This window comes from Rhinopithecus roxellana, chromosome 1 (assembly GCF_007565055.1).
Source record: "Rhinopithecus roxellana isolate Shanxi Qingling chromosome 1, ASM756505v1, whole genome shotgun sequence".
Classification (NCBI taxonomy): domain Eukaryota; kingdom Metazoa; phylum Chordata; class Mammalia; order Primates; family Cercopithecidae; genus Rhinopithecus; species Rhinopithecus roxellana.
In genome coordinates, this window is record NC_044549.1 from 79,330,511 (window position 1) to 79,357,359 (window position 26,849).

Sequence of the window (26,849 nt, forward strand, 5' to 3'; positions counted from 1 at the left end):
AGAATATAGGGTATACATCAAATCCTAGAAAACACACCAGCCTGGCTGCAGCGATCACATCGTGAATACTCCGGAGCATTAGGTCTTCCACTTGAATGAGCCACTTTTCCACAGCACCCCGCGCTGCAGATGTGGAAATGAGTGCAATCAGCTCCACTCGCTCGCTCTCAGAGCTATACATGGCTTTAATGTCCAAATTGGGAAGGAACTCCAATTTAGCAATGCCCTCAAAGCATTTTTTTAAATGTGGCTGAACTCTAAGAGGATCTTTGGTCTCTGATAAAATCTCTAACATTTCATCATTAGATAAGAAGAAAAAACTAGGGAAAAACATGCAAATACAAACGTTTTAGTTATAATTCATCACACATAAGAAAATGCTTTTAATTACAGCACAATTGATCATCCATCATACCGAGGGAAGAAAAGACGTTTCTTTTCAAGATATGCATTAAGACCTTTCATAATTTTCTCCAAAAGTTCATTGCAATTCTGCAGTTTTTCCAATAAACCTGTTAAAGAAGTGGCAGCAAGAACCTAAACGAAACACATTCATTCAAGTCAGCACTTTTATGCCAGATATAATTATAAGACTTAAATATCAATCTATACTATACATTAAAATATTTTAATGTTAAAAGGTTTGCAAAAAAAGTCAAAGGTTTATAAAATTTGCAGTGAAATTTTTTGTCATGTAAAAACTATTAAAATTCAATGAGTTAAATATTTATCCAAGGACACTAGTTAAAATGACAAGTTATGATTGTCATGCATATTGTCATTTCTCCTATATTATTTTGAATGATGTGAGAAAAGTCTGTTTGGCTGGTGCTCGATTTAATTCTTACTTTTACTACTGTCAACCGTAAATGTAACAATCTACAGCAAGGAGTTGGCAAACTACATCCTGCAGACCAAATCCAGCCTGCTGTCAGTTTTTGTATGGGTTGTAATCTAAAAATTATTTTTACACTTTCAGAAGTTAAGAAAATCAAGAGAAGAATATTTTGTGACATATGAAAATGTCAGTGTCCATAAAATTTTATTGTAGCACAGACACACTCATTCATTTTCATATTATCTCTGGCTGCTTTCTCACTGCAACAGCAACAGAATTGAGTAGCTGCAAAAAATACCTGTCCCGCACAGCCTAAAATATTTACTACTTGGCCCTTAGCAGAAAAAAATTGCTGATCTCTGACCTACAAGAAATCATGTTTCACAAAGATTATGAAGTCAACAGGTAAAGCAAAATCCTTAAAACTCATGAATTTCAGTGCACTATTGACTCGCAGTAAGTCCAGCACAGCTAGTTTTTCATTCAGCATGGGAATAAATTGTTATTTCTTAAATTGAATGCCAGATGAAAAAGTGGATGCACATCTATGGAGTATGTGCACTGTGTGTATGAAAAATATATAGTCTGTTTTTCAACATTTACTGGGAGAGACATAGGAATTGAGACCAATGGAGAGAACAGCAGATTCTTCCCCATCACTCCGAGTATACAGAGTCACTAGTAGAATGTCAGTTGAGTCACCTACACTATTCATTCTCTCTCCCTCTCTCTTGTTCTCACTCTCTCCTCTCTCCATTTGATTTGATTTACCTATTTATTTTATGAGGAAGAGAGCAGTGCGTGTTTATAGTAGAAGGCATGTGAATCAGATGTACATTTGAAGCAACTCCACCAGGTATACTAAAGAGTTACAAGCAGTGTATCTTATGAATTGAAAAGTAAACTTATTTTAATACTTTTATGCTTTTTCATATTTTTCTGAACTTTCCAGTTTGTATACAATGAGCAAGTTTAATTTTTATATTCAGAAAAAAGTCACATTTTACTTAATTTCCAAAAACAAAGGTTCACCTACTGTGAGAGAGAAAACAAACACTTCACCTTTGGATCTTTTGCACAAAACTTCATGATATCCCTCCAATGTCTGTCTACTGTCTGAAATTGACGCCCTTCTTCTGGCATCTGTTGCATAATATCCTCAGAACAAAAGATGGGCTCTAAGTACAGCCATTGAGCTTGCACTTTCAACCATTCATCAATTGTTTCTTGTATTCGAATCAAGCGGTCCTCCCAGGCCTTAATGAAAAGTATACTGCACTAAATTCTAGTTATTAAAGAAAGGTTATAAATTATAGCAAGGAAAATACATTTTAAATTTACTATTATTTTTAAATAAGTGCAAACATCTTACAGCTTAAGGTTACTTGTGTATGTCTTACAAAGGCTTAAAAAAAATTCTAAGAGGTCTGAGGTTTTCCTAAATCACTGGAACTCACAATTGGAAATGACTGTAACGTTATTTTGATCAGTTTCCTAATCTCTAGGTGAGCCATCTGGAGTCCCAAAACCATCCAAGAATATATCCTGCTCTACAGCAGTGGTTGTCAACCACGGGCAATTTTGCCTCCCACCCCAGGGAACATTGGACAATGTCTGTAGACATTTTTGGTTGTCACAGCTGATGGGGGAAGATGCTACTAATGTCTAGTGGGTAGAGGCCAGAGATGCAGTTACACAACCTATAATGTACAAGACAGCCTCCCATCACAGAGAATTATAGAGCCCAAAATATCAACAGTGACAGGTTGAGAAATCCTGCTCTACATCAACACAATTTGGAGAAAAATGAACTGAAATGAAAAATAAAATGAAATAAGTCTCCTTATTCTCATAGATACCCTAGAAATGACAAGATATTTCATTAGCCGAGGACCATTAATATAATATCTCTCTTTGGTTCTTAAATATATGCCTAAGGTCTAAGTGTCAAGAGATTAAGTCCATATCTTCGATTTTTAAAAAATCTGTAAGACAGCTTTTAAATTTGTCTTCTAAATTCCTCTTGTTAGACAAGTAAATTTCTACAAAAAAGTAATATCTTATCAGGAAAGGCTAGGTTAGCCTGCTTCTTGGGATAATGTCCAGCCTTATGTTCTCTTGGAAGAACATTACTCTGTTTTCTCCAAATAATGACAGCCAAAATCTTCTATAAAACACTATTTATGCTCATATTAAAACCAAATTGCCTTGGTTTGAACCCCAGCTCTGTCACTTATTAGCTAGATGAACTTAGGAAAATTACCTATCCTCCTATACATTGGTTTCCTTATCTATGAATACAGATAATAATAGTGCCTACTTTGAAGGCCTGCAGCAGGGATCAAGTGGGTTAATAAGTGTAAAGTTCCTAAAGCAGCATCTGAAACATAGTTTGAAATCAATTGATATCAGGGTAAAAAATCCAGTTGTCTTTCCCCAATTTATATAGGCCTCTGTTAGAATAGTTTTCATATCCAGTAAGATATGAAATAATCTTGGAGCCTCAAATACCATTCGTTTTTCTCAAGGGAACAATAATTCATTAAATACTCTAAAAGATCCTTATGCTAGCTGTTTACAACTATAATTAAAGCATAGTTACTACAAGTTTCAAGAATGCAGCATAAAACAAGGTTTAGGTTTTCTTAAGTTAGAATAAGTAATACCACCTGTTTTCCTCTCGAGTCTATCACTGCCATTAGAGAAGATTTTAATAAGACATTTTTCTTTTAAAAATCATTTGTGTCTCAGATGTATATATTTCTATATTAAATTTTGAATATCATTTTGTATTTTATGAAATAAAATATCAAGATTATAGGTCTATGATTTGAATAAACACTTAAAAAGCCATTCAATCGGCTACTTATTACCATGAGAGCATATATGTAATAGGATTGCAATCTGTATAAATGACCAAGAGCTGATTATCATATTTAACATACCTTGATCTCGTGTTCAAATGGTTTGATGAAAGGTGAGCCTCTCATTGTCTGAGTTTTTATAATTTGATCATCAAGGATGGCCTGAATCTCATCCACTGAAGAAAGAATACAAACTCCAGTGTCACGATATAGACTTATATGAAAAGCAATATCATCCCAAGTTCCTATCATTGTATTCATGGCTTTCTCTAATGAAAATTCCTAAAAGGGAGGAATGAAGAAAGAATGGGAGGGTGAAGAAAGGATCTTATTTACTATATTGACTTTCCCTAGTGAATTCAGTAAGCATTTGATTTATTACATGATCATTTCCTTAAGATAATCTGTGACTACAGTATAACTTTTTAAGTTAGAAGGTTTTTCAACAATTTAAAAATTCCTAAGAAGAACGATTACGTAGTTTTAAAAAATTCACTTGCTATGAAAACTACTGCTGTCAATATTAAAAATGGACAAGAGAATAAAATACCTGTAGGACTTTCTCTGAAGTGGCCTTTCTACAGACAGTCCATAGTCTGAAGCTGTTTTCTGTGTACTTCAAGAACCCATTCTTTAGGGCCATACTTACCCTGCTAGAGCACACACATATCACATGCCACACATACAACAGTACTCTTAACGAAAAAATTATGTACCAGCACTAGCACATCATCCAACAACATCAGAATGTGGCAGAATTAAGAGGAGGTCAAAGGAATCATTTCTCATCTGGATTCAGGACAAGTAAGCACACACTTTGGCGGGGGGGAAAAGAGTGTTTTGTTTTTGAGACAGAGTTTTGCTCTTGTCGCCCAGGCTGGAGTGCAGTGGCATAATCTCAGCTCACTGCAACCTCCACCTCCCGGGTTCAAATAATTCTCCTGCCTCAGCCTCCCGAGTAGCTGGGATTACAGGCACCCACCACCATGCCCAGCTAATTTCTGTATTTTTATTAGAGACAGGGTTTTGCTGTGTTGGCCAGGCTCGTCTTGAACTCCTGACCTCAGGTGATCTGCCCACCTCGGCCTCCCAAAGTGCTGGGATTACAGGCGTGAGCTACCGTGCCCAGCTGGAGAGTGGTATTCTATTACTCTCCCCCACCACCTCCCATTGCTATCCAGTACTGTACACATTCAACCCCAACAAAAACTATGATTGCTTGATTAACAAAGTCATCACATAAAGTATTTCAGTTGATCTTTATGTTTACCTTGCTTGCACCTGCACTTATCACTTCAAATTTTTCCAAGTATGGGGTAAGGTTTAATTTTAAAACTTTTCTCAGTGTAGTTCCAGAGTCTGGAGTCAAGTCATAGCCTACAATTTCTGACATCTGTTTCCAATGACGAGCTCTCATTCCTGGATTGCACAGAATGGAGACAGTAGGAATATATTCCTAATGGCAAAAATATAAACAAAATGAGTCACTCATTTGACTTCCATACATATAGATTCCATAGATGAAGCCTTGATGGTATAAGGATCACATTTCTTCAGTTTATTTAATACATTTCTATCAGTACAATCAAAACATCAATTAGATTTGGAAGGAGAGAGATACTAAGAAAATGAACCTAAAGTTCACCTGCAAAAATAAGCATGTAAAAATAGCCAGGAAAATTACAAGAGTGAAAAAGGAGAATGAAGGGCCAGGCGCAATTGTTCATGCCTGTAATCCCAGCACTTTGGGAGGTTGGGGTGGGAGGATTGCTTGAGCCCAGGAAGTTGAGGTTACAGTGAGCTAAGACTGCAAACTGCACTCCAGTCTGGGTGACAGAGTGAGGCCTTGTCTCTGTTTAGGAAAAAAAAAAAAAGGTATTATTGCAGAAATTCAAATTCATTATACTATTTGCAGAAATATATAATATATAGTTATAAACACACACATAGCGTGAATGGGGAAAATATCTGTGCCAAAATCCCAAAATGTAACAATGTTTTATCTCTGCTGACTGACACCTGCCTTGGCCTCCCAAAGGGCTGGGATTACAGGTATGAGTCACCATGCCTGGCTCCCTATTTTATATTTATATGAGTCATGTTTTAATTTTGTATAAGTAATAACTTAATATGGCAAATTTTTTTAAATTGGAGGACCATAAACTAGCACACTTTTTGTTTTGCTTAGTTAAGGACTTTGTTTTAACCTTCCATTGGTTATCACCATCATGTTTTTGCTTTTCATCACATATTCCCTAGAATTTGTCAGAACATAATATAACAGGCACTCAGTAAGTATTTTTTAAATAAATGAAGTTTTAACATCTAAAAAGTAGAAAGAACATACTCTTTATTTATTTATTTAGACAGAGTCGTTCCGTCGCCCAAGCTGGAGTGCAGTGATGCGATCTCGGCTCATTGCAACCTCCACCTTCTAGATTCAAGAGATTCTCCCGCCTCATCCTCCCAAGTAACTGGGACTACAGCCCCCTGAGTAGCCTCCTGAGTAGCTGGGCCACACAAAAGTGAAAAAACTCCAAGCAGACGAGCAGACAGTAAGAGAATCAGACTTTCACATCTGCAATGCCCCTCCCTCTATTCTGTCAGGTACCAAAAGGGCAGAAAATTTCCCCCCAACTCACTGTTTCTACCCTGATAAGAACAAGGTCAAAGTGGACAACCAGCTACCCCATCACCCTGGATTCCCTAGCAGGAGATCTGTCCTGCCTTAACCCACAGGAAGCATCCCCAGTGCCTGAAAGGATAAATAATTCCCGAGGACAAGCAGAGACAAAGGGAGGAGGTAGGACTACCATCCCCAGCCCTGGAAACGTTACTCTGTAAGCCACAGGAGACGCCAAATCAGAGTGGCTATTCTGCAGCACCACACTGTAGGAGGTTTGTCCCACAGGTCCCCTGGGCATAAACTCCTAGCCAGCTTCCCACATTGCCAGAATATAACTTGTGGGACCGTCCCGATTCAGTAAGGGCAGCGCTCCCATCAGGTACTAGAGCCAAGCCAAACCTGGGCTTAAGGTGCCACTTGGAGCTGAAAAGGAAGCAGTGACCTAGCAGTACAGAAACTCTAAGCAAATATATCCAATATAAACCAAAACAAGCCAGAGAAGAAACACTGGAATAAATAATACTTCAATACAAAGACACAGATGTACACCCAGCAAAAACAACAGCAAACAGGGAACCATGATCTCCACAAACAGAAGAAGCAAAGAACCAGTAACTGACTCTCACGAGACAGTGATACATGAGCTCTCTGAACAACAATAAACAACTAAATTCCTAACCAGACTGATTAACAAAAAGGAGAGAAAATTAAAATAATCAATATTGAGAATTAAAAAGGAGTTAGCACTATAGAATACACAGACATTTAAAAGGTAATAAATGTTATTAGCAACTTTATGGCGACAAAATCAATGACTTAGAAGAAATGGACAAATTCCTTAAAAAATACAATCTACCAAAATTAAACACAAAATCTGAATAGCCCCTATATCTATTAAAGAAATTCTATTTTCCTTCCTCTAGAGGGGGAATTGGCACAGGACTTGCTTCAGCCAATGTAATATGGGTGGATATGAAGTATGTCACTCACAGCTGAGTAGAAGATCTAAACTCAGGTACATGGTTTAGCTCAGCCCTTGCTCTTTCTCTGTAACGCAAGATTGGCCCACATTAGCTCAGGGCACAGCCTGTGTCCTGGAACTTAGAAAACTCAGGAGCAGAACAGGACTGCAACTGGAAGCAGAGACTCAGCTAACCTGTGGTCCTCATGGAATATGAAGAAGAAATAAATAAGTACTTGAGAAATATATATATAGAGAGAGTCTGTTTTCAAAACCTTTCCTACAAACAAAACGTCAGGCTAAATGGTTTCACAAGTGAATGTTTCTCTAAAATAAGAAAGAAATAATACCAATTTATAAAAAACTCTTTCAGAAAATAGAGAAAATAAAACTTCCCAATTTGTTTTATAAGGCCAACATAACCCTGATACCAAAATCTGACAAAGACATTACAAGAAAACTAAGACCAAGATCCTTCCTGAACATAACCTCAAATATCCTAAATAAAATATGAAAAAATAACAAACTATAAGAGTATTAGAAAAAAATATTTTGGCATGGGGAAGGCATTTTAAACTACAGTTCAGAACACAATAGCCATAAAGAATAAAAATAATTACATAAAAATAAAAGGCTTCTGCCAGGCAAAAGCTATCATAAGCAAGGTCAAAAAGCAAATAATAAATATTCACATCACAGACAAAGCCTAATCTATATATACAGGAAAAGAAATCAGTAAGAAAAAGGTCAATAATTCAACAGAAAAATAGGCAGAGGTAAGTTAAAACAATTTACAGGAAAAGAAATATAAAACACTCTTAAATATATGAAATATATGAAAATATGCTTAAAATTTTACTTGCAATAAGAGAAATGAATATTCTCCTAGTAGAGTAGCAAAAACCTAAAGTTTGATGATATTTTGTAATGAAGGTTGGTGAGAGTATATATTGGTATAACCTCAACGGAGGGTAATTCAACTGTTGATTTTAACCTGGCATTTACTTTTCCACAGTTTACCCTGCAGTCCCACCTTCAAACACATGCAATTCACACACACACACACACACGCATACATTAGTCATACATTATACAGGTGTGAAAAACGTGAAGAAGCTCCCTATATATAACAAGAAAAGGTCTCCAAGATAAATTAAGCAAAACAAAGAAAGAAAATAGGGGGAGCGGTTCCAAGATGGCCAAATAGGAAGAGCTCCAGGCTACAGCTCCCAGCGTGAGCGACATAGAATATGGGTGATTTCTGCATTTCCAACTGAGGTACCGGGTTCATCTCACTGGGGCGTGTCGGACAGTGGGTGCAGGATAGTGGGTGCAGCCCACCGAGTTAGAGTTGAAGCAGGGTGAGGCATCGCCTCACCCAGGAAGTGCAAGGGGCAAGGGAATTCCTTTTCCTAGCCAAGGGAAACCATGACACACAGCACCTGGAAAATCGGGTCACTCCCACCCAAATACTGCACTTTTCCAAGGGTCTTAGCAAACGGCATACCAGGAGATTATATCCCACAGCTGGCCCACGGGGCCTCCCTCATTGCTAGCACAGCAGTCTGAGATCTAACTGCAAGGTGGCAGCAAGGCTGGGGGAGGGGTGCCCACCATTGCTGAGGCTTGAGTAGGTAAACAAAGCGGCCAGGAAGCTCGAACTGAGTGGAGCCCACCGCAGCTCAAGGAGGCCTGCCTGCCTCTGTAGATTCCACCTCTGGGGTCAGGGCATAGCCAAACAAAAGGCAGCAGAAACCTCTGCAGATTTAAATGTCCCTGTCTGACAGCTTTGAAGAGAGTAGTGGTTCTCCCAGCACAGAGTTTGAGATCTGATAATGGACAGACTGCCTCCTCAAGTGAGTCCCTGAGCTCCGAGTAGCCTAACTGGGAGGCATCCTCCAGTAGGGGCAGACTGACACTTCACACGGCCAGGTACCCCTCTGAGATGAAGCTTCCAGAGGAATGATCAGGCAGCAGCATTTGCTGTTCAACAATATCCACTCTTCTGAAGCCTCTGCTGCTGATACCCAGGCAAACAGGGTCTGGAGTGGACCTCCAGCAAACTCCAACAGACCTGCAGCTGAGCGTCCTGACTGTTAGAAGGAAAACTAACAAACAGAAAGGACATCCACACCAAAACCCCATCTGTACGTCACCATCATCAAAGACTAAAGGTAGATAAAACCACAAAAGATGGGGAAAAACCAGAGCAGAAAAGCTGAAAATTCTAAAAATTGGAGTGCCTCTCCCACTTCAAAGGAACGCAGCTCCTCACCAGCAATGGAACAAAGCTGGACTGGGAGAATGACTTTGACAAGTTGAGAGAAGAAGGCTTCAGATGATCAAACTTCTCCGAGCTAAAGGAGGAAGTTCGAACCCATCTCAAAGAAGCTAAAAACCTTGAAAAAAGATTAGACAAATGGTTAACTAGAATAACCAATGTAGAGAAGTCCTTAAATGACCTGATAGAGCTGAAAACCATGACACGAGAACTACGTGACAAATGCACAAGATTCAGTAACCGATTCGATCAACTGGAAGAAAGGGTATCAGTAATTGAAGATCAAATGAATGAAATGAAGCAAGAAGAGAAGTTTAGAGAAAAAAAGAGTAAAATGAAACGAACAAAGCCTCCAAGAAATATGGGACTATGTGAAAAGACCAAATCTATATCTGACTGGTGTACCTGAAAGTGACAAGGAGAATGGAACCAAGTTGGAAAACACTCTTCAGGATATTATCCACGAGAACTTCCCCAACCTAGCAAGGCAGGCCAACATTCAAACTCAGGAAATACAGAGAACACCACAAAGATATGCCTCAAGAAGAGCAACTCCAAGACACATAATTGTCAGATTCACCAAAGCCGAAATGAAGTAAAAAATGTTAAGGGCAGCCAGAGAGAAAGGTCGGGTTACCCACAAAGGGAAGCCCATCAGACTAACAGCAGATCTCTTGGCAGAAACTCTACAAGGCAGAAGAGAGTGGGGGCCAATATTCAACATTCTTAAAGAAAAGAATTTTCAACCCAAAATTTCATATCCAGCCAAACTAAGTTTCATAAGTGAAGGAGAAATAAAATCCTTTACAGACAAGCAAATGCTGAGAGATTTTGTCACCACCAGGCCTGCCATACAAGTGCTCCTGAAGGAAGCACTAAACAGGGAAAGGAACAACTGGTACCAGCCACTGCAAAAACATGCCAAAATATAAAGACCATCAATGCTAGGAAGAAACTGCAACAACTAACGAGCAAAATAACCAGCTAACATCATAATGACAGGATCAAATTCACACATAACAATATTAACCTTAAATGTAAATGGGCTAAATGCTCCAATTAAAAGACACAGACTGGCAAATTGGATAAGGAGTCAAGTGTGCTGTATTCAGGAGACCCATCTCATGTGCAGACACACACACAGGCTCAAAATAAAGGGATGGAGGAAGATCTACCAAGCAAATGGAAAACAAAAAAAAGGCAAGGGTTGCAATCCTAGTCTCTGATAAAACAAACTTTAAACCAACAAAGATCAAAAGAGACAAAGAAGGCCATTACATAACGATAAAGGGATCAATTCAACAAGAAGAGCTAACTATCCTAAATATATATGCACCCAATACAGGAGCACCCAGATTCATAAAGCAAGTCCTTAGAGACTTACAAAGAGACATAGACTCACACACAATAATAATGGGAGACTTTAACACCCCACTGTCAACATTAGACAGATCAATGAGACAGAAAGTTAACAAGGATATCCAGGAACTGAACTCAGCTCTGCACCAAGTGGACCTAATAGACATCTACACAACTCTCCACCACAAATCAACAGAATATACATTCTTCCCAGCACCATGTCGCACTTATTCCAAAATTGACCACATAGTTGGAAGTAAAGCACTCCTCAGCAAATGTAAAAGAACAGAAATTATAACAAACTGTCTCTCAGACCTCAGTGCAATCAAACTAGAACTCAGAATTAAGAAACTCACTCAAAACCACTCAACTACACGGAAACTGAACAACCTGCTCCTGAATGACTACTGGGTACATAACAAAATGAAGGCAGAAATAAAGATGTTCTTTGAAACCAATGAGAACAAAGATACAACATACCAGAATCTCTGGGACACATTTAAAGCAGTGTTTAGAGGGAAATGTATAGCACTAAATGCCCACAAGAGAAAGCAGGAAAGATCTAAAATTGACACCCTAACATCACAATTAAAAGAACTAGAGAAGCAAGAGCAAACACATTCAAAAGCTAGCAGAAGGCAAGAAATAACTAAGATCAGAGCAGAACTGAAGGAGATAGAGACACAAAAAACCCTACAAAACATCAGTGAATCCAGGAGCTGGTTTTTTGCAAAGATCAACAAAATTGATAGACTGCTAGCAAGACTAATAAAGAAGAAAAGAGAGAAGAATCAAAAGATGCAATAAAAAATGATAAAGGGGATATCACCACCGACCCCACAGAAATACAAACTACCATCAGAGAATACTGCAAACACCTCTGTGCAAATAAACTAGAAAACCTAGAAGAAATGGATAAATTATTGGACACATACACCCTCCCAAGACTAAACCAGGAAGAAGTTGAATCCCTGAATAGGCCAATAACAGGCTCTGAAATTGAGGCAATAATTAATAGCCTGCCAACCAAAAAAAGTCCAGGACCAGATGGATTCACAGCCGAATTCTACCAGAGGTACAAGGAGGAGCTGGTACCATTCCTTCTGAAACTATTCCAATCAATAGAAAAAAAGGGAACCCTCCCTAACTCATTTTTTGAGGCCAACATCATCCTGATACCAAAGCCTGGCAGAGACACAACAAAAAAAAACAGAATTTTAGACCAGTATCCCTGATGAACACCGATGCAAAAATCCTCAATAAAATACTGGCAAACCAAATCCAGCAGCACATCATAAAGCTTATCCACCATGGTCAAGTGGGCTTCATTCCTGGGATGCAAGTCTGGTTCAACATATGCAAATCAATAAACGTAATCCAGCATATGAACAGAACCAAAGACAAAAACCACATGATTATTTCAATAGATGCAGAAAAGGCCTTTGACAAAATTCAACAGCCCTTCATGCTAAAAACTCTCAATAAATTCGGTATTGATGGAATGTATCTCAAAATAATAAGAGCTATTTATGACAAACCCACAGCCAATATCATACTGAATGGGCAAAAACTGGAAGCATTCCCTTTGAAAAATGGCACAAGACAGGGATGCCCTCTCTCACCACTCCTATTCAACATAGTGTTGGAAGTTCTGGCCGGGGCAATCAGGCAGGAGAAAGAAACAAAGGGTATTCGGTTAGGAAAAGAGGAAGTCAAATTGTCCCTGTTTGCAGATGACATGATGGTATATTTAGAAAACCCCATCGTCTCAGCCCAAAATCTCCTTAAGCTGATAAGCAACGTCAGCAAAGTCTCAGGATACAATGTGCAAAAATCACAAGCATTCTTATACACCAATAACAGACAAACAGAGAACCAAATCATGAGTGAACTCCCATTCACAATTGCTTCAAATAGAACAAAATACCTAGGAATCCAACTTACAAGGGATGTGAAGGACCTCTTCAAGGAGAACTACAAACCACTGCTCAATGAAATAAAAGAGGACACAAACAAATGGAAGAACATTCCATGCTCATGGATAGGAAGAATCAATATTGTGAAAATGGCCATACTGTCCAAGGTGATTTATAGATTCAATGCCATCCCCATGAAGTTACCAATGACTTTCTTCACAGAATTGGAAAAAACTACTTTAAAGTTCATATGGAACCAAAAAAGACCCCACATTGCCAAGACCATCCTAAGCTAAAAGAACAAAACTGTTGGCACCACGCTACCTGACTTCAAACTATACTACAAGGCTACAGTAACCAAAACAGCATGGTACTGGTACCAAAACAGAGATAGAGACCAATGGAACAGAACAGAGCCCTCAGAAATGATACCACACATCTACAACCATCTGATCTTTGACAAACCTGAAAAATCAAGACATGGAGAAAGGATTCCCTATTTAATAAATACTGCTGGGAAAACTGGCAAGCCATATGTAGAAAGCTGAAACTGGATCCCTTCCTTACACCTTACACGAAAATTAATTCAAGATGGATTAGAGACTTAAATGTTAGACCTAAAACCATAAAAACCCTAGAAGAAAACCTCGGCAATAACATTCAGGACATAGGCATGGGCAAGGCCTTCATGTCTAAAACACCAAAAGCAATGGCAACAAAAGCCAAAATTGACAAATGGGATCTAATTAAACTAAAGAGCTTCTGCACAGCAAAAGAAACTACCATCAGAGTGAACAGGTAACCTACAGAATGCGAGAAAATTTTTGCAATCTACTCATCTGACAAAGGGCTAATATCCAGAATGTACAAACAACTCAAACAAATTTACAAGAAAAAAACAACCCCATCAAAAAGTGGGCAAAGGATATGAACAGACACTTCTCAAAAGAAGACATTTATGCAGCCAACAGACACATGAAAAAATGCTCATCATCACTCGCCATCAGAGAAATGTAAATCAAAACCACAGTGAGATACCATCTCACACCAGTTAGAATAGCGATCACTAAAAAGTCAGGAAACGGCCGGGCACGGTGGCTCATGCCTGTAATCCCAGCACTTTGGGAGGCCAAGGCGGGCGGATCACGAGGTCAGGAGATCGAGACCATCCTGGCTAACATGGTGAAACCCAGTCTCTACTAAAAATGCAAAAAATTAGCCGGGCGTGGTGGCGGGCACCTGTAGTCCCAGCTACTTGGGAGGCTGAGGCAGGAGAATGGCGGGAACCCGGATGGCGGAGCTTGCAGTGAGCCAAGATCGCGCCACTGCACTCCAGACTGGGCGACTGAGCAAGACTCTGTCTCAAAAAAAAAAAAAAAGTCAGGAAACAACAGGTGCTTGAGAGGATGTGGAGAAACAGGAACACTTTTACACTGTTGGTGGGACTGTAAACTAGTTCAACCATTGTGGAAGACAGTGTGGGGATTCCTCAAGGATCTAGAACTAGAAATACTATTTGACCCAGCCATCCCATTACTGGATATATACCCAAAGGATTATATATCATGCTGCTATAAAGACACATGCACACGTATGTTTATTGCAGCACTATTCACAATAGCAAACACTTGGAACCAACCCAAATGTCCATCAATGACAGACTGCATTAAGAAAATATGGCACATATACACCATGGAATGCTATGCAGCCATAAAAAAGGATGAGTTCATGTCCTTTGTAGGGACATGGATGCAGCTGGAAACCATCATTCTCAGCAAACTATCACAAGAACAGAAAACCAAACACTGCATGTTCTCACTCATAGGTGGGAATTGAACAATGAGAACACTTGGACACAGAAAGGGGAACATCACACACTGGGGCCTGTCATGGGGTGGGGGGAGGGAGGACGGATAGCATTAGGGGATATACCTAATGTAAATGACAAGTTAATGGGTGCAGCACACAAACATGGCACATGTATACATATGTAACAAACCTGCACATTGTGCACGTGTACCCTAGAACTTAAAGTATAATAAAAAAATAAATAAATAAAATCATATACATCATATGCTACAGTTTATCTAAAAAGATAGAAGGATAAGAATATATATTCGCATTGTTATATATGTAATAAAACTCTGGAACTATACACAAGAAGGTAATAACATTGATCACCTGAGTTATACAGGTGAGAACCATGAGGAGACTTTTCAGATACATCTTTCTCTATTTTTTAGACCATGCAAGTGTATTCAACATTGAAAATAATTTTTAAGTTAAAAAAAAATCAGGCAGTCATGAAATCTCTGAGACGACTGGACATAGACAGGAACAATGCTTGCATCCAATCACAGAGTTTGCGCTCTGGGCATGTTGACAGTGGAAATTTAAGGATGTATTACTGACTGTCAAAAAAACTGTTCTTATTCTCTCTTTATAAATGAGAGGACCAAGGCACAAGTGGCTAAATATCTTGCTCAAGGTATGCCACTGCCAAGTGGAGAACTGTGCTATGACTAAGCAGTGTGGTTCCAAATCCTTCCCAATAAACTGTTACCCTGTGTTGCTGCACTTAGTGTAGGCTAAGTGGTCTGCCCTAGTAAATTTATGCCCTTTTTTTTTTTTTTCGAGACAGAGTCTCACTCTGTTGTGCCCAGGAGTGTGGCGGTATAATCATAGCTCACTGCAACCTCAAACTTCCACCTCAGCCTCCTGAGTAGCTGGGTCTTCAGATGCAGCTGAATTTTTTTTTACCATGCCTGGCTAATTTTTTATTTTTTGTAGAGGTAGGGTCTCACTATATTACCCAGGCTGGTCTTGAACTTCTGGCCTCAAATGATCCTCCTACCTTGGCCTCCCAAAGCACTGGGATTACAGATTACAGGTGTCATCCACTATACCCAGCCTGCTTCCAAACCTTTCTATTTCTCCTCATTAGCACTTGATGATGAGAATAGCTCTATCAAGGCTTTCTTGAGTAATTTTGGAGTCTTGCTCTGTTGCCCAGACTGGGCATGCAGAGGCATGATCTCAGCTCACTGCAACCTCCGCCTCCTGGGTTCAAACGATTCTCCTCCCTCAGCCTCCTGAGTAACTGGGATTATAGGTATGTACCACCATGCTCAACTAATTTTTGTATTTTTAGTAGAGATGAGTTTTCACTATATTGGCCAGGCTGGTCTCAAACTCCTGACCTCAGGTGATCTGCCCACCTCAGGCTCCCAAAGTGCTGGAATTACAGGCCTGAGCCACCGTGACTGGCCTTGAGTAATTCTTAAGATTCAGAATCCATAGGTCAACAATTTATCTGGACTCAAAAGCCTTCATCTAAGCATTTTGCAAATGCTAAAATTTTTTAATGTATTCATCTAGGAAAAATAGTTATAACCTCACTTCAAAGTTTGGATTATGCTGAATTAATGGTAGGCTATTTATCCTGTTTGTTTAGTTTTATTATAGTAAATTATAAACAATGGTATACTCTTCCTATGTTTTCCATAGGAAAATGACTTAGTGTCATTTTCAGAAAGTATGCAATCTGCCCTAATAGGTCTAAGCAATCTTCTGCTGCCTTTCTTGGGCCAGAGGAACTCTTTCCCCCAGTTTTGCCAGATCTGGCTTTATACATGTATTCTCCTTGATCTGCCCCAAACATGGCTGCCATTCACCACCCAACCAGCCTTTCCTACGCTCCATAGTGGTGCTTCATGATGAGGAGCTAAAGTTGTGGGAATGAGACACCAAAACATCAAAGATGCAAACAGATGTAATTCGAAAGATGAGAGGAATAAAGTGCCCTTACCTCTTCCTCCCAAAACCAATCACTCAGCTCTGTCACAAATACCCATGCCTAGAAGAGAGGTAGGAGTGAGTCAGAGCTTGACCAAGAGGCTGAGGCATAATAGCGGAATTTAAAATCTTATTTTTTCTGATTGTTTCTCCTCAGTACCTTCATTTGGCCATACTCCTTTGATTACAAGTGACAGAGACCCAATTTATTAGCAAAATGGGAAGAAACAGTGTCTTCTTCTTGAGCCTAGGAGTCTGAGGCTGCAGTGAGCTATGACTGTGCCACTGCACTCCAGCCTGGGCAACAGAGTGAGACCCTATCTAAAAAGTAATAATAATAGGCCAGGTGTGGTGGCTCATGCCTGTAATTCCAGCACTTTGGGAGGCCAAGGTGGACAGATTGCTTGAGCACACGAGTTCAAGACCAGCCTGGGTAACACAGCAAAACCCCATTTCTTCAAAAAAATTAGCCAGGCATGGTGGCTGTATTACCAGCTACTCAGGAGGCTGGTGTGGGAGGATCACTTGAGCCCAGGAGGTGGCAGTGGCAGTGAGTCACCACTACACTCTAGCCTGGGCAACAGAGCAAGACCCTGCCTCAAAAATTATTAATAATAATAAATAATAAACATGTAAAACCAGAAGACAGGCTTTATAATTTATATATTAGGCAACAGAAAAGTTGAGAAGATAGCTATAATATTAAAATGTTATTATATACATTTATACCCTAAAAGCTTTTATCTGTTCCATGACTGTACTGCACATAGTGAGAGTAGGATTCTCTTTTGGTTCTTCTTCAATTTTCTCTTCTTCCAAAGACCGTTTTCTTGCTGCCTTTCTTTTTTCTTGCAATTCTTTCTTTAGCTTCGTTTGGAAAAACTTTAGCGTCTTAAAAATTTCTCGGGAAAACTCTTCCACATCAGCCTCCATGCTTTCCCCGTTGAGGTCCAAAAACCCTCCATCCATCCACCTGAATTGAAAGAAAAAATATTATTAAACTCAGACTTTTGGAGTTTGAAGGGGCCTTAGAGATCCTTTAGGCTAGACCCCTTGTTTTAAGAGAGAAAAATGGGGGCAAGAGCTATTAACAGTTTTTCTCAGGCACACAAGTAGAGCTGATGGTAGAAAGACAGAACTAAAATAATCATTTTGACTATGCTGCATGTGCTAAAATATGTATCAGATTATAAATGGATGACTAACAGTACCCAAATAAAATGCAGATTCACATTACAGAAATGCAAATCAAACCACAATGAGAGACCATCTTCCATCAGCCAGAATGGCTATTATTAAAAAGTAAAACAAAAAAACAAAAAACAGATGCTGTGGAGAAAAGGGAATGCTTATACAATGTTGCACTGTTGGTGGGACTGTAAATTAGCTCAGCCACTGTGGAGAGTAGTTTGGGGACTTTTCAAAGAACTTAAAACAGAACTACTATTTGACCCAGCAATCCCATTACTGGGTATATACCCAAAGAAAAATAATCATTCTACCAAAAAGACACATGTACTTGTCTGTTCATCGCAGCACCATTCGCAATAGCAAAGACATGGAGTCAACCTAGGTGCTCATCAACAGTGGATTGAATAAAAATAATTCAGTACATATACACCATGGAATACAATGCAACCTTAAAAAAGAATGAAATCATGCCCTTTGCAGCAACATGGATGCAGCCGAAGGCCATTATCCTAAGCAAATTAATGCAGGAACAGAAAACCAAATACCTCATTTTCTCACTTTGAAGTGGGAGCTAAGCCCTGGGTATGCATGGACACAGAGATGGGAACAACAGGCACTGGGGACTACTAGAGGTGGGAGAAAGGGAGGGGAGCAAGGGCTGAAAAACTACCTAGTAGGTGCTATGCTCACTACCTGGGAGATAGGATCATTTGTACCCCAAATCGCAGTGTCATGCAATATACCCATGAAACAAACCCGCACATGTTTCTGAATCTAAAATAAAAGTTGAAATTATAAAACAAAAATAAAAATAAAATGCGGATTTGACTCCATACTTCTAATTTTGGGGGTAAACATTAGTGAAATTAATCTATTGTATTAAAAAGGGAATTGACTCTCAGAAACCAAAATGAAAACTCATACATTATATATACATTTTTCATGTCAGAAGGGTAATGTGCTGACATTGTAACAACGTTTGAGGGAGGCCACACCTCTCACACATGAGCATGAAAATCCAATCATTATGCTCATAAACCAGAAAAGGATCTCAGATATTGTATTAGTAAGGTTAGTGGGACCTTAGCAGCACTGGATGCTTCTCCTATATGGTACCTGGTTCTCTTTCAAATGGACATATAAATCCTACTTTTAAACACTTAACCAAAAAAAAAAAAAAAAAAAATCAATTTATATTTTACAAACTCTTTTCTGTCATTTGCTTGATTTTTATTACATTACCACCAGCAATTACCGTTTTTCTGATCGTTGCCACTTCAAAACAAAATTAAAAAACTTCTGATAGGGCTCAATGTTAACTTTTAATTTATCCAGTTCAGGATATTTTGTCAATTCCCACTTGAAAAGTTCCTCTTCTTTATTAATAAACTGCACTGCTTCTTCAGATTCCTGAATACGTTTTTGTAGTTGTCTTACATCTGTCACATACTGAAAGCAAATAATTTTTTGTCTTAAGAAATATTCAAGTAATGTTACAAAAATAAAATCATATGATACTGTGTACAATATGTCCTTGCATTTATACAACAACTTTATTTTTAGGCTGGAGTGCAGTGGCATGATCTGGGCTCACTGCAACCTCCGCCCCCTGGTTCAAGTGATCCTCCCACCTCAGCCTACCAAGTAACTGGGACTACAGATGCCGACCACCAAGCCTGGCTAATTTTCGTATTTTTAGTAGAGATGGGGTTTTGCCATATTGGCCAGGCTGGTCTCGAACTCCTGACCTCAGGTGATCTGCCCACCTCTGCCTCCCAAAGTGCAGGGATTACAGGAGTGAGCCACTGTGCCCGGCCTATACAGCAATTTTAAATATTAACTTCACAGCATAACTATGATTGAGAGCAAAAGGTATGATGATGTCTACTCTACAAATAGAGAACTAAGTCACAAGAAAGACAACATAGCTCCAGTTCTGGGCCTAAGAGTCAGGTCTTTGTTTGCCAGCCTGGGCAACATGGCAAAACCCCATCTCTACAAGAAAATACAAAAAATTAGCCGGGCATGGTGGCACATGCCTGTTAGTCCAAGCTACTCAGGAGGCTGAGACTACATATAAAGTGTTTAAATAAATATTTATGTATTTTATCATATATAAATATATTAGATAAATATATATGTATCTATGTAATATATAGAAAATATATAGAGTAAACATAAAAAAGTAAACTTGCATTTGTCTATATTTTTAAATTTATGTTAACATGTCCTGTATGACTCTATGGGCTGGCCATAGCTATTGTCTTATATATTTATCAGACCTGTTGCATGCGCTCCAGCTCTGCAAATTCTGTAAACTCTTCCATGCGGCGTGATTCCTTTTCTATTTCCAAAATAAGTTTCTCTCTCTTGGCCATTAGTTCATTTTCTTTTTTATGTTTAGCATTCTCAATTAGCTTTTTAAAAGACAATTTAATCATGTTAGTTAATCTGTAACAAAGAATTACCAAGTCAGAAATCTAAATACTGTGTATAATCATAAAAACCATCAGAGAAGTAAAAATGAGCGCAAAAATAAAACAATGTCTATAATTAGTGATATAAAAATGCAAAGAATAATAAACCACACACAAAAACATTCCTCGATCTCCAAAGTGACTTTAACAACTTGTATTCATTAATTAAAATTTATTTTAATTTGTTTATTTAATAATAATAAAATTACCATTTATTGATACTACTTGATAGCCATGTATCAAGAACTATTAAATACTTTACCTATATTATTACTAGTATTATTATTCTCATTTCAGAGAAAAGAAATTGAATCTTATGGAAGTCATGTTCATGTTCACAAAATCATAAAAATCAAAACCTGGATTAGAATCTTGGTTTATCTGATTGAAGGCCACGTTTTTTATTACAATACTATCTTACCTCCCAATTCAAGATAAACTGGTTTATATTAGGACTTTTTCAATATCTGAAATACATTCAGTCTGATATAAAATTGTAAATCTTATCACTGTGATATTGAACTATTTAATTTCTCTGAGTCTCATATTTCTCATCTATAAAATGGAAGAAATGGGAGCACGTGGGATTTTTATGAGTTAAATAATTGAATAAATGGAAAGCATTTTCTCACTTAAGTGCTTCTATTATTAATTTATATAATAGTTCTGACTTTCTAAATGTCAGCCCCACTACTTACCAGACCTTGTGAGTTAAGCCTAACAGCTTGTCTTAAGCCTAGAGAGCCATAAGTGTGGCCAGTCTCAAACTCATATTGACACACAAAATTACTTTTAAAGTTAGATGGCCAGTAGATATGAAAATTAAATGTGAATGATGTGCTCGAAATGTCAGAATACAAAAAAAAAAATGAAAAATATATTTACCTCATCATTTTCATCAAAGATGGGATTAATTTTCTTAGGCCACATGAGGACAGTTGCATTTAAAGCTAAGTCTTCTTGAGGAAATAGAAAAACATCTAAAAAGTAACTCATTTGGCGTTTAGATTCCTACAAAAGAAACTCTGGATATAATATGTCATATAGAAAATCTAAGTCATTACGAAAAAGAGAACAACAATCTCTAATACTTTTTCAGATTTAAATTTGACTCAGATTATTAACCGATATTTTATATATCACCCAAACCAGACGGGTATTTCAATAGCTGCAGTATTATTTATCTTGCTTCATGCCACATAATTGTATACTTTAATGCTAGAAACAAGGCTTTTAAAAAGTTTTCACTTGCAGCTGATTTAACATAAAGGAACTTTTGGTCCTCCCTTGTTTATGACTGAAAAATGTAATTAAATCTTCAGCAATCCTTTAACTTTGATTTTAAAGGATTTTAAATTATTTTATTCTTATAAATTTTTTTATTTTTGTATCTTTGATGACAAAGATTTTAGTATCTTTTGTTTTGTATCTTCAGTGACATCACTACCATTTTTGCCTACTTCGCCCATTGCTGTACGCAATAGTCCAGAATATTATGGTTTGTAACAGTTCAGAAAGAGTTGGAGGTGAGTAGGCCGGGTGCAGTGGCTCACACCTGTAATCCCAGCACTTTGGGAAGCCGAGGGAGGTGGATCACCTGAGGTCAGGAGTTACAGACCAGCCTGGCCAACATGGTGAACCCCCATCTCTACTAAAAATACAAAAATTAGCCAGGCGTGATGACGCACGCCTGTAGTCCCAGCTACTCGGAGGCTGAGGCAGAATAATTGCTTAAACCCAGGAGGCACAGGTTGCAGTGGGCCGAGATCGTGCCACTGCACACCAGCCTGGGCGACAGAGTGAGATTCCGTCTCAAAAAAAAAAAAAGGAGGTGAGTTACAAAGAAAAAAACTCTTAAAACAATAGATTTATCTGAGTAGAGAGATTGAATATTTTTACCCTCTATATCTTTCATTGCTCTATAAGCTGTACTGTAGCACTAATTTTTAAGAACTAAAATACAGATTCAAAGGCAAATTTAAGGTTTTTGATTTTATATTATACGTATGTATTTTATATATTATATATAATATAGATATAAAATTATGTATTGAAAATAACATTAAATATGTATTTTGTACATTCTATATATTTTATATATACAATGCACATAGAAATAAAACTTTAAAATAAAAAATGATCCATGTAATTCACTATACCAACAGATTAAAGAGAAAAAGCATATGATCACCACAGTACATGCAAAAAAGGCATGTAGTGAAATTCAAAGTCCACTCATACTAATTTTTCTTTTCAAAAAACCTAGTAGCACATCAGCAATAGAAGGGAATTCATTAATCTGGCAAAAGTACCTGTATAAAACCTACGACAAATGTCATACTTAATAGTGAAATATTGAAAGCTTTCCCCTTAAGGTTGGGATAAAGATGGGAAACCTGTCTCATCCACTGCTATTCAACATTGTACTAGAGTCCCAGACAGTCCACTGTTGCAAAGAAAATAAACAAAGTTTTGCAAATGTGTAACATTTGGTCATGAAAAACAAAACTGTCATTATTTGCAAGTTATATAATGAATGGTACATGTAGACATTCCAAAATAATCTTCAGATAAACTATTAAAATTAAGAAGAGAAATTTAAAATATATAAAAATAGTAAAGTTAAAATTTTTTTTTTAGAGACAGAGTTTCACTCTTTTTGCCCAGGCTGGAGTGCAATGGCGCAATCTCGGCTCACTGCAACCTCCGCCTCCCAGGTTCAAGTGATTCCCTTGCCTCAGCCTCCCAAGTAGCTGGGATTACAGGCATGTGCCACGATGCCCAGCCAACTTTTTGTATTTAGTAGAGACGGGTTTCCCCATGTTGGTTTCACCATGTTGGTCAGTCTGGTCTCGAACTTCTGACCTCAGGTGCTCCACCTACCTCCGCCTCCCAAAGTACTGGGATTACAGGCATGAGCCACTGCGCATGGCCTAAAATTCAAAGTTTTAAATAGAAAATGTTAAAAGAAAAATTGAATGATGGGTATTAAATTAGTATATAAAAATACATTTTGGCATAGCATGGTGGCTCATGCCTGTAATCCCAGCACTTTGGGAGGCCAAGTCGGGCGGGTCATGAGGTCAAGAGATGGAGACCATCCTGGCCAACATAGTGAAACCCTGTCTGTACTAAAAATACAAAAATTAGCTGGGCGTGGTGGTGCTAGCTGGGCGTGGTGGCATGTGCCTGTAGTCCCAGCTACTCGGGAGGCTGAGGCAGGAGAATCTCTTGAATCCGGGAGGCAAAGGATGCAGTGAGCCGGGATTGCACCATTGCACTCCATCCTGGTGACAGAGTGAGACTCTGTCAAAAAAAATAAAGAAAGAAAGAAAAAGAAGGCCAATGGAACAGAACAAGCTGCCTCAAAACAGATCTATACATATATGGACACAGTGGGGATGGTCTCTTCAATAAATGTGTAATTGCTCATCTATATGGGAAAATATTTAAATTGGACCTCACATTATTTACAGAAATAAATTTTCAGGATTGAAACCTAAATCTGAAAAGCAAATCTAAACAGCTTCTAGAAAAGGGTGGAAGAAAAATATATTTGAACCATGGTGGCAGAGGATTTCTTAAACAAAATACAGAAAGCACTAGGTATAGAATAAAAGATCGCTCTTTTTAACTGCATTAAAATTAAGGCAACATGGCAAGACCTTGTCTCTAACAGAAAAGAAAGAAAGAAAGGAAAAAAAGTTAAGAAAGAAAGAAAAGAAAAGAGAGAAAGAGAGAGAGAGAAAGAGGAAGGAAGGAAGGAAATAAAAGACTGCTCCATTTATTATAAAATAAAAGATTTCTTCATTTAACTGCATTAAAATTAAGGACTTTTGTTCATCAAAAACATCATTAAAAAATTAAATTACAGAGTAGATAAAAAGATACCTAATAATATATTTAAAATTACTACATTGAACTGTATACTTAAAAATGGTTAAAATGGTAAATTTTGTGTTATGTTTATTTTGCCACTTTTTAACTGCTACAAATCAATAAGGAAAAAGTACATAACCCAAAAAATAAACAAGCAAAATATATGTACTATCAATCATTTCACAAAAGAGGCACTCCAAATGGCCAATAAGCATATGAAAAGTGTTCAAATTCATTTCTTTTTAGGAAAATGCAAATTGAAAATACCATAACTTTCACCCAATAGACTGGCAAAATTTAAACCATCTCACAATTGCAAGTAAGAATGTTAAAATAATAGACATTTTGTGCACTGCTAATAGGAGTCTAAAACTGGAACTACTTAGAAAAGAATTTTGCCTTAATTCGTAAAGGTGAAGAAAAGCATATCCTATAACACCTGGAAGAAATGAATGAATGTGTGCACTGGGATACATGTAAAAAAATGTTCTCAGAAGCATTGCCAGTAATACCAGAAGCAGAAATAACCAAATATCCAGAACAGTAAAATTTTTAAATAAATTATTGTATACAATGTGGAATGGATACAATATGGAATGGAATACTAGACAGCAATGAAAATCAGCTAAAGTTAAGGAACAATGACATTACTAACATAACATTGATGAGAGGCAAAAGAATATAAATAGTATGATTCCCTTTATATAAAGACCAAAATCAGAAGAAATTAACTATATTGATTAGAAATACATGTTTAAGTTGTACAACTATAAAAAAGAACAAGGAAGTAATTACCATAAAAATCAGAATTGGCCAGGCGCAGTGGCTCATGCCTGTAATTCCAGCACTTTGGGAGGCCGAGGTGGGTGGATCATAAAGTCAGGAGTTCGAGACCAGCCAGGTCAATATGGTGAAGCCCAATCTCTACTAAAAATACAAAAATTCTCCGGGCGTGGTGGCGGGTGCCTGTAGTCCCAGCTGCTACTCGGGAGGCTGAGGCAGGAGAATCACTTGAACCCAGGAAGCAGAGGTTGCAGTGAGCCGAAATCTTGCCACTGCACTCCAGCCTGGGCAACAGAGTGAGACTCCATCTCAAAAAAATAAAAAATAAAAAATCAGAATACTGCTAACATCCAGAAGACGAGGGATTATGATGGGTTTCTAGTGGGTTGGCAAGGTTCTATTTATTTTCCTATGTGGCAATTACTGGCAGTTTAGAACATTCCAAATTGTACAGTTTGTGTTTTATGTAATTTTGGTATATGTGTTGTTTAACATTTTTTAAAGTTTTTTAAACAAAGAATAAGAGTCAAATATAGGTAAATAGGTATATAATCTTGTGCTGGAAAAGGTATAAGCACACTATTAAATGCAGAAAGTATAAAAAAAATTTTTTTAATCTATATTGTTTAAGGACATACACACAATTGGTGAAACTAAAGAAATTCAAAGCTATGATTACTGTAAAAATCAACTGCTAATCTCTAGAGGAGGCCAGAGGAGAAGGAGAGGCATGGCGATCAGAAAGTTATATGCAGAGTCCTGGGGTGCTGACCATATCCTATTTCTTGACCTAGGTGGTGGCAATATAACCGCTCAATTTACAACTACTTGTGTAACTATATATTTTACACATCTTCACTATGAATATCATATTTCACAATGAAAACAAACCAAAATATGTAAATTAAAAGTTTCTTACCTGGATCCTTAAAATCAACTCTTCGATTCCTGTAGTCCGGGCTTTTTCTACATAAGATATCAGATCCATCATCTCTTCTGTTGTTTCAGGGACTTTTAATGCATGTTCTTTAATTGCTTCAAATTCACTGCAAATACTGACATAAAACTCCACCTTAATAGACTGATGTTAATTAATGTTATATCATAGTCAATAAATGTGTGTTATGATGATTATTATAAAATAAGAACGGCCGGGAGTGGTGGTTCACGCCTGTAATCCCAGCACTTTGGGAGGCCGAGGGGGGCGGATCATGAGGTCAGGAGATCGAGACCATCCTGGCTAACACAGTGAAACCCCATCTCTACTAAAAATACAAAAAAAATTAGCCGGGCGTGGTGGCGGGTGCCTGTAGTCCCAGCTACTTGGGAGGCTGAGGCAGGAGAATGGCGTGAACCTGGGAGGTGGAGCTTGCAGTGAGGTGAGATGCGCCACTGCACTCCTGGGCAACAGAGCAAGACTCCGTCTCAAAAAAATAAAAAATAAGAACTATGATATCCTAAAAATAATTGCTCAATTCACTAAATTACCTTAAAAATATTTAAGCTTGGCCAGGTACAGTGGCTCACACCTGTAAACATAGCACTTTGAGAGGCCAAGGCAGGCAGATCACTTGAGCTCAAGAGTTCAAAAACAGCCTGTGCAACATGGTGAAACCCTGTCTCTACAAAAAAAATACAAAAATTACCTGGGCCTGGTGGCACATGCCTGTAGTCCCAGCTACTTGGGAAGCTGAGGCAGGAGGACCACTTGAGCCTGGGAGGTTGAGCTGCAGTGAGCCATGATTGCACACTGCACTCCAGTCTGGGTGACAGAGTGAGACACTGTCTCAAAAAAAAAAAAAAATTAAGCTTATCTGCTATAACTCAGTATATACTATACATCAATAAAACCTACAAAATTAAGGTAATAATTTCATGC

At 38.0% G+C, this 26,849-nt stretch overlaps 1 protein-coding gene and 1 non-coding gene across 2 annotated transcripts in view; both read right to left on the reverse strand.

Moving 5' to 3' along the window:
* DNAH12 (dynein axonemal heavy chain 12) overlaps positions 1–26,849 on the reverse strand; it is a 244,273-nt gene that overhangs the window by 159,303 nt on the left and 58,121 nt on the right. The window contains 10 exon segments of the mRNA XM_030926675.1: positions 38–320; positions 416–537; positions 1,901–2,095; positions 3,784–3,984; positions 4,973–5,158; positions 17,370–17,613; positions 19,087–19,280; positions 20,114–20,248; positions 21,194–21,319; positions 25,890–26,025. Of these exon segments, the coding sequence (XP_030782535.1) occupies positions 38–320; positions 416–537; positions 1,901–2,095; positions 3,784–3,984; positions 4,973–5,158; positions 17,370–17,613; positions 19,087–19,280; positions 20,114–20,248; positions 21,194–21,319; positions 25,890–26,025 (1,822 nt within the window).
* On the reverse strand, positions 18,775–18,881 carry LOC115892240. Its single transcript, XR_004052131.1, has one exon. It is a non-coding gene; the product is annotated as a small nucleolar RNA U13 (small nucleolar RNA).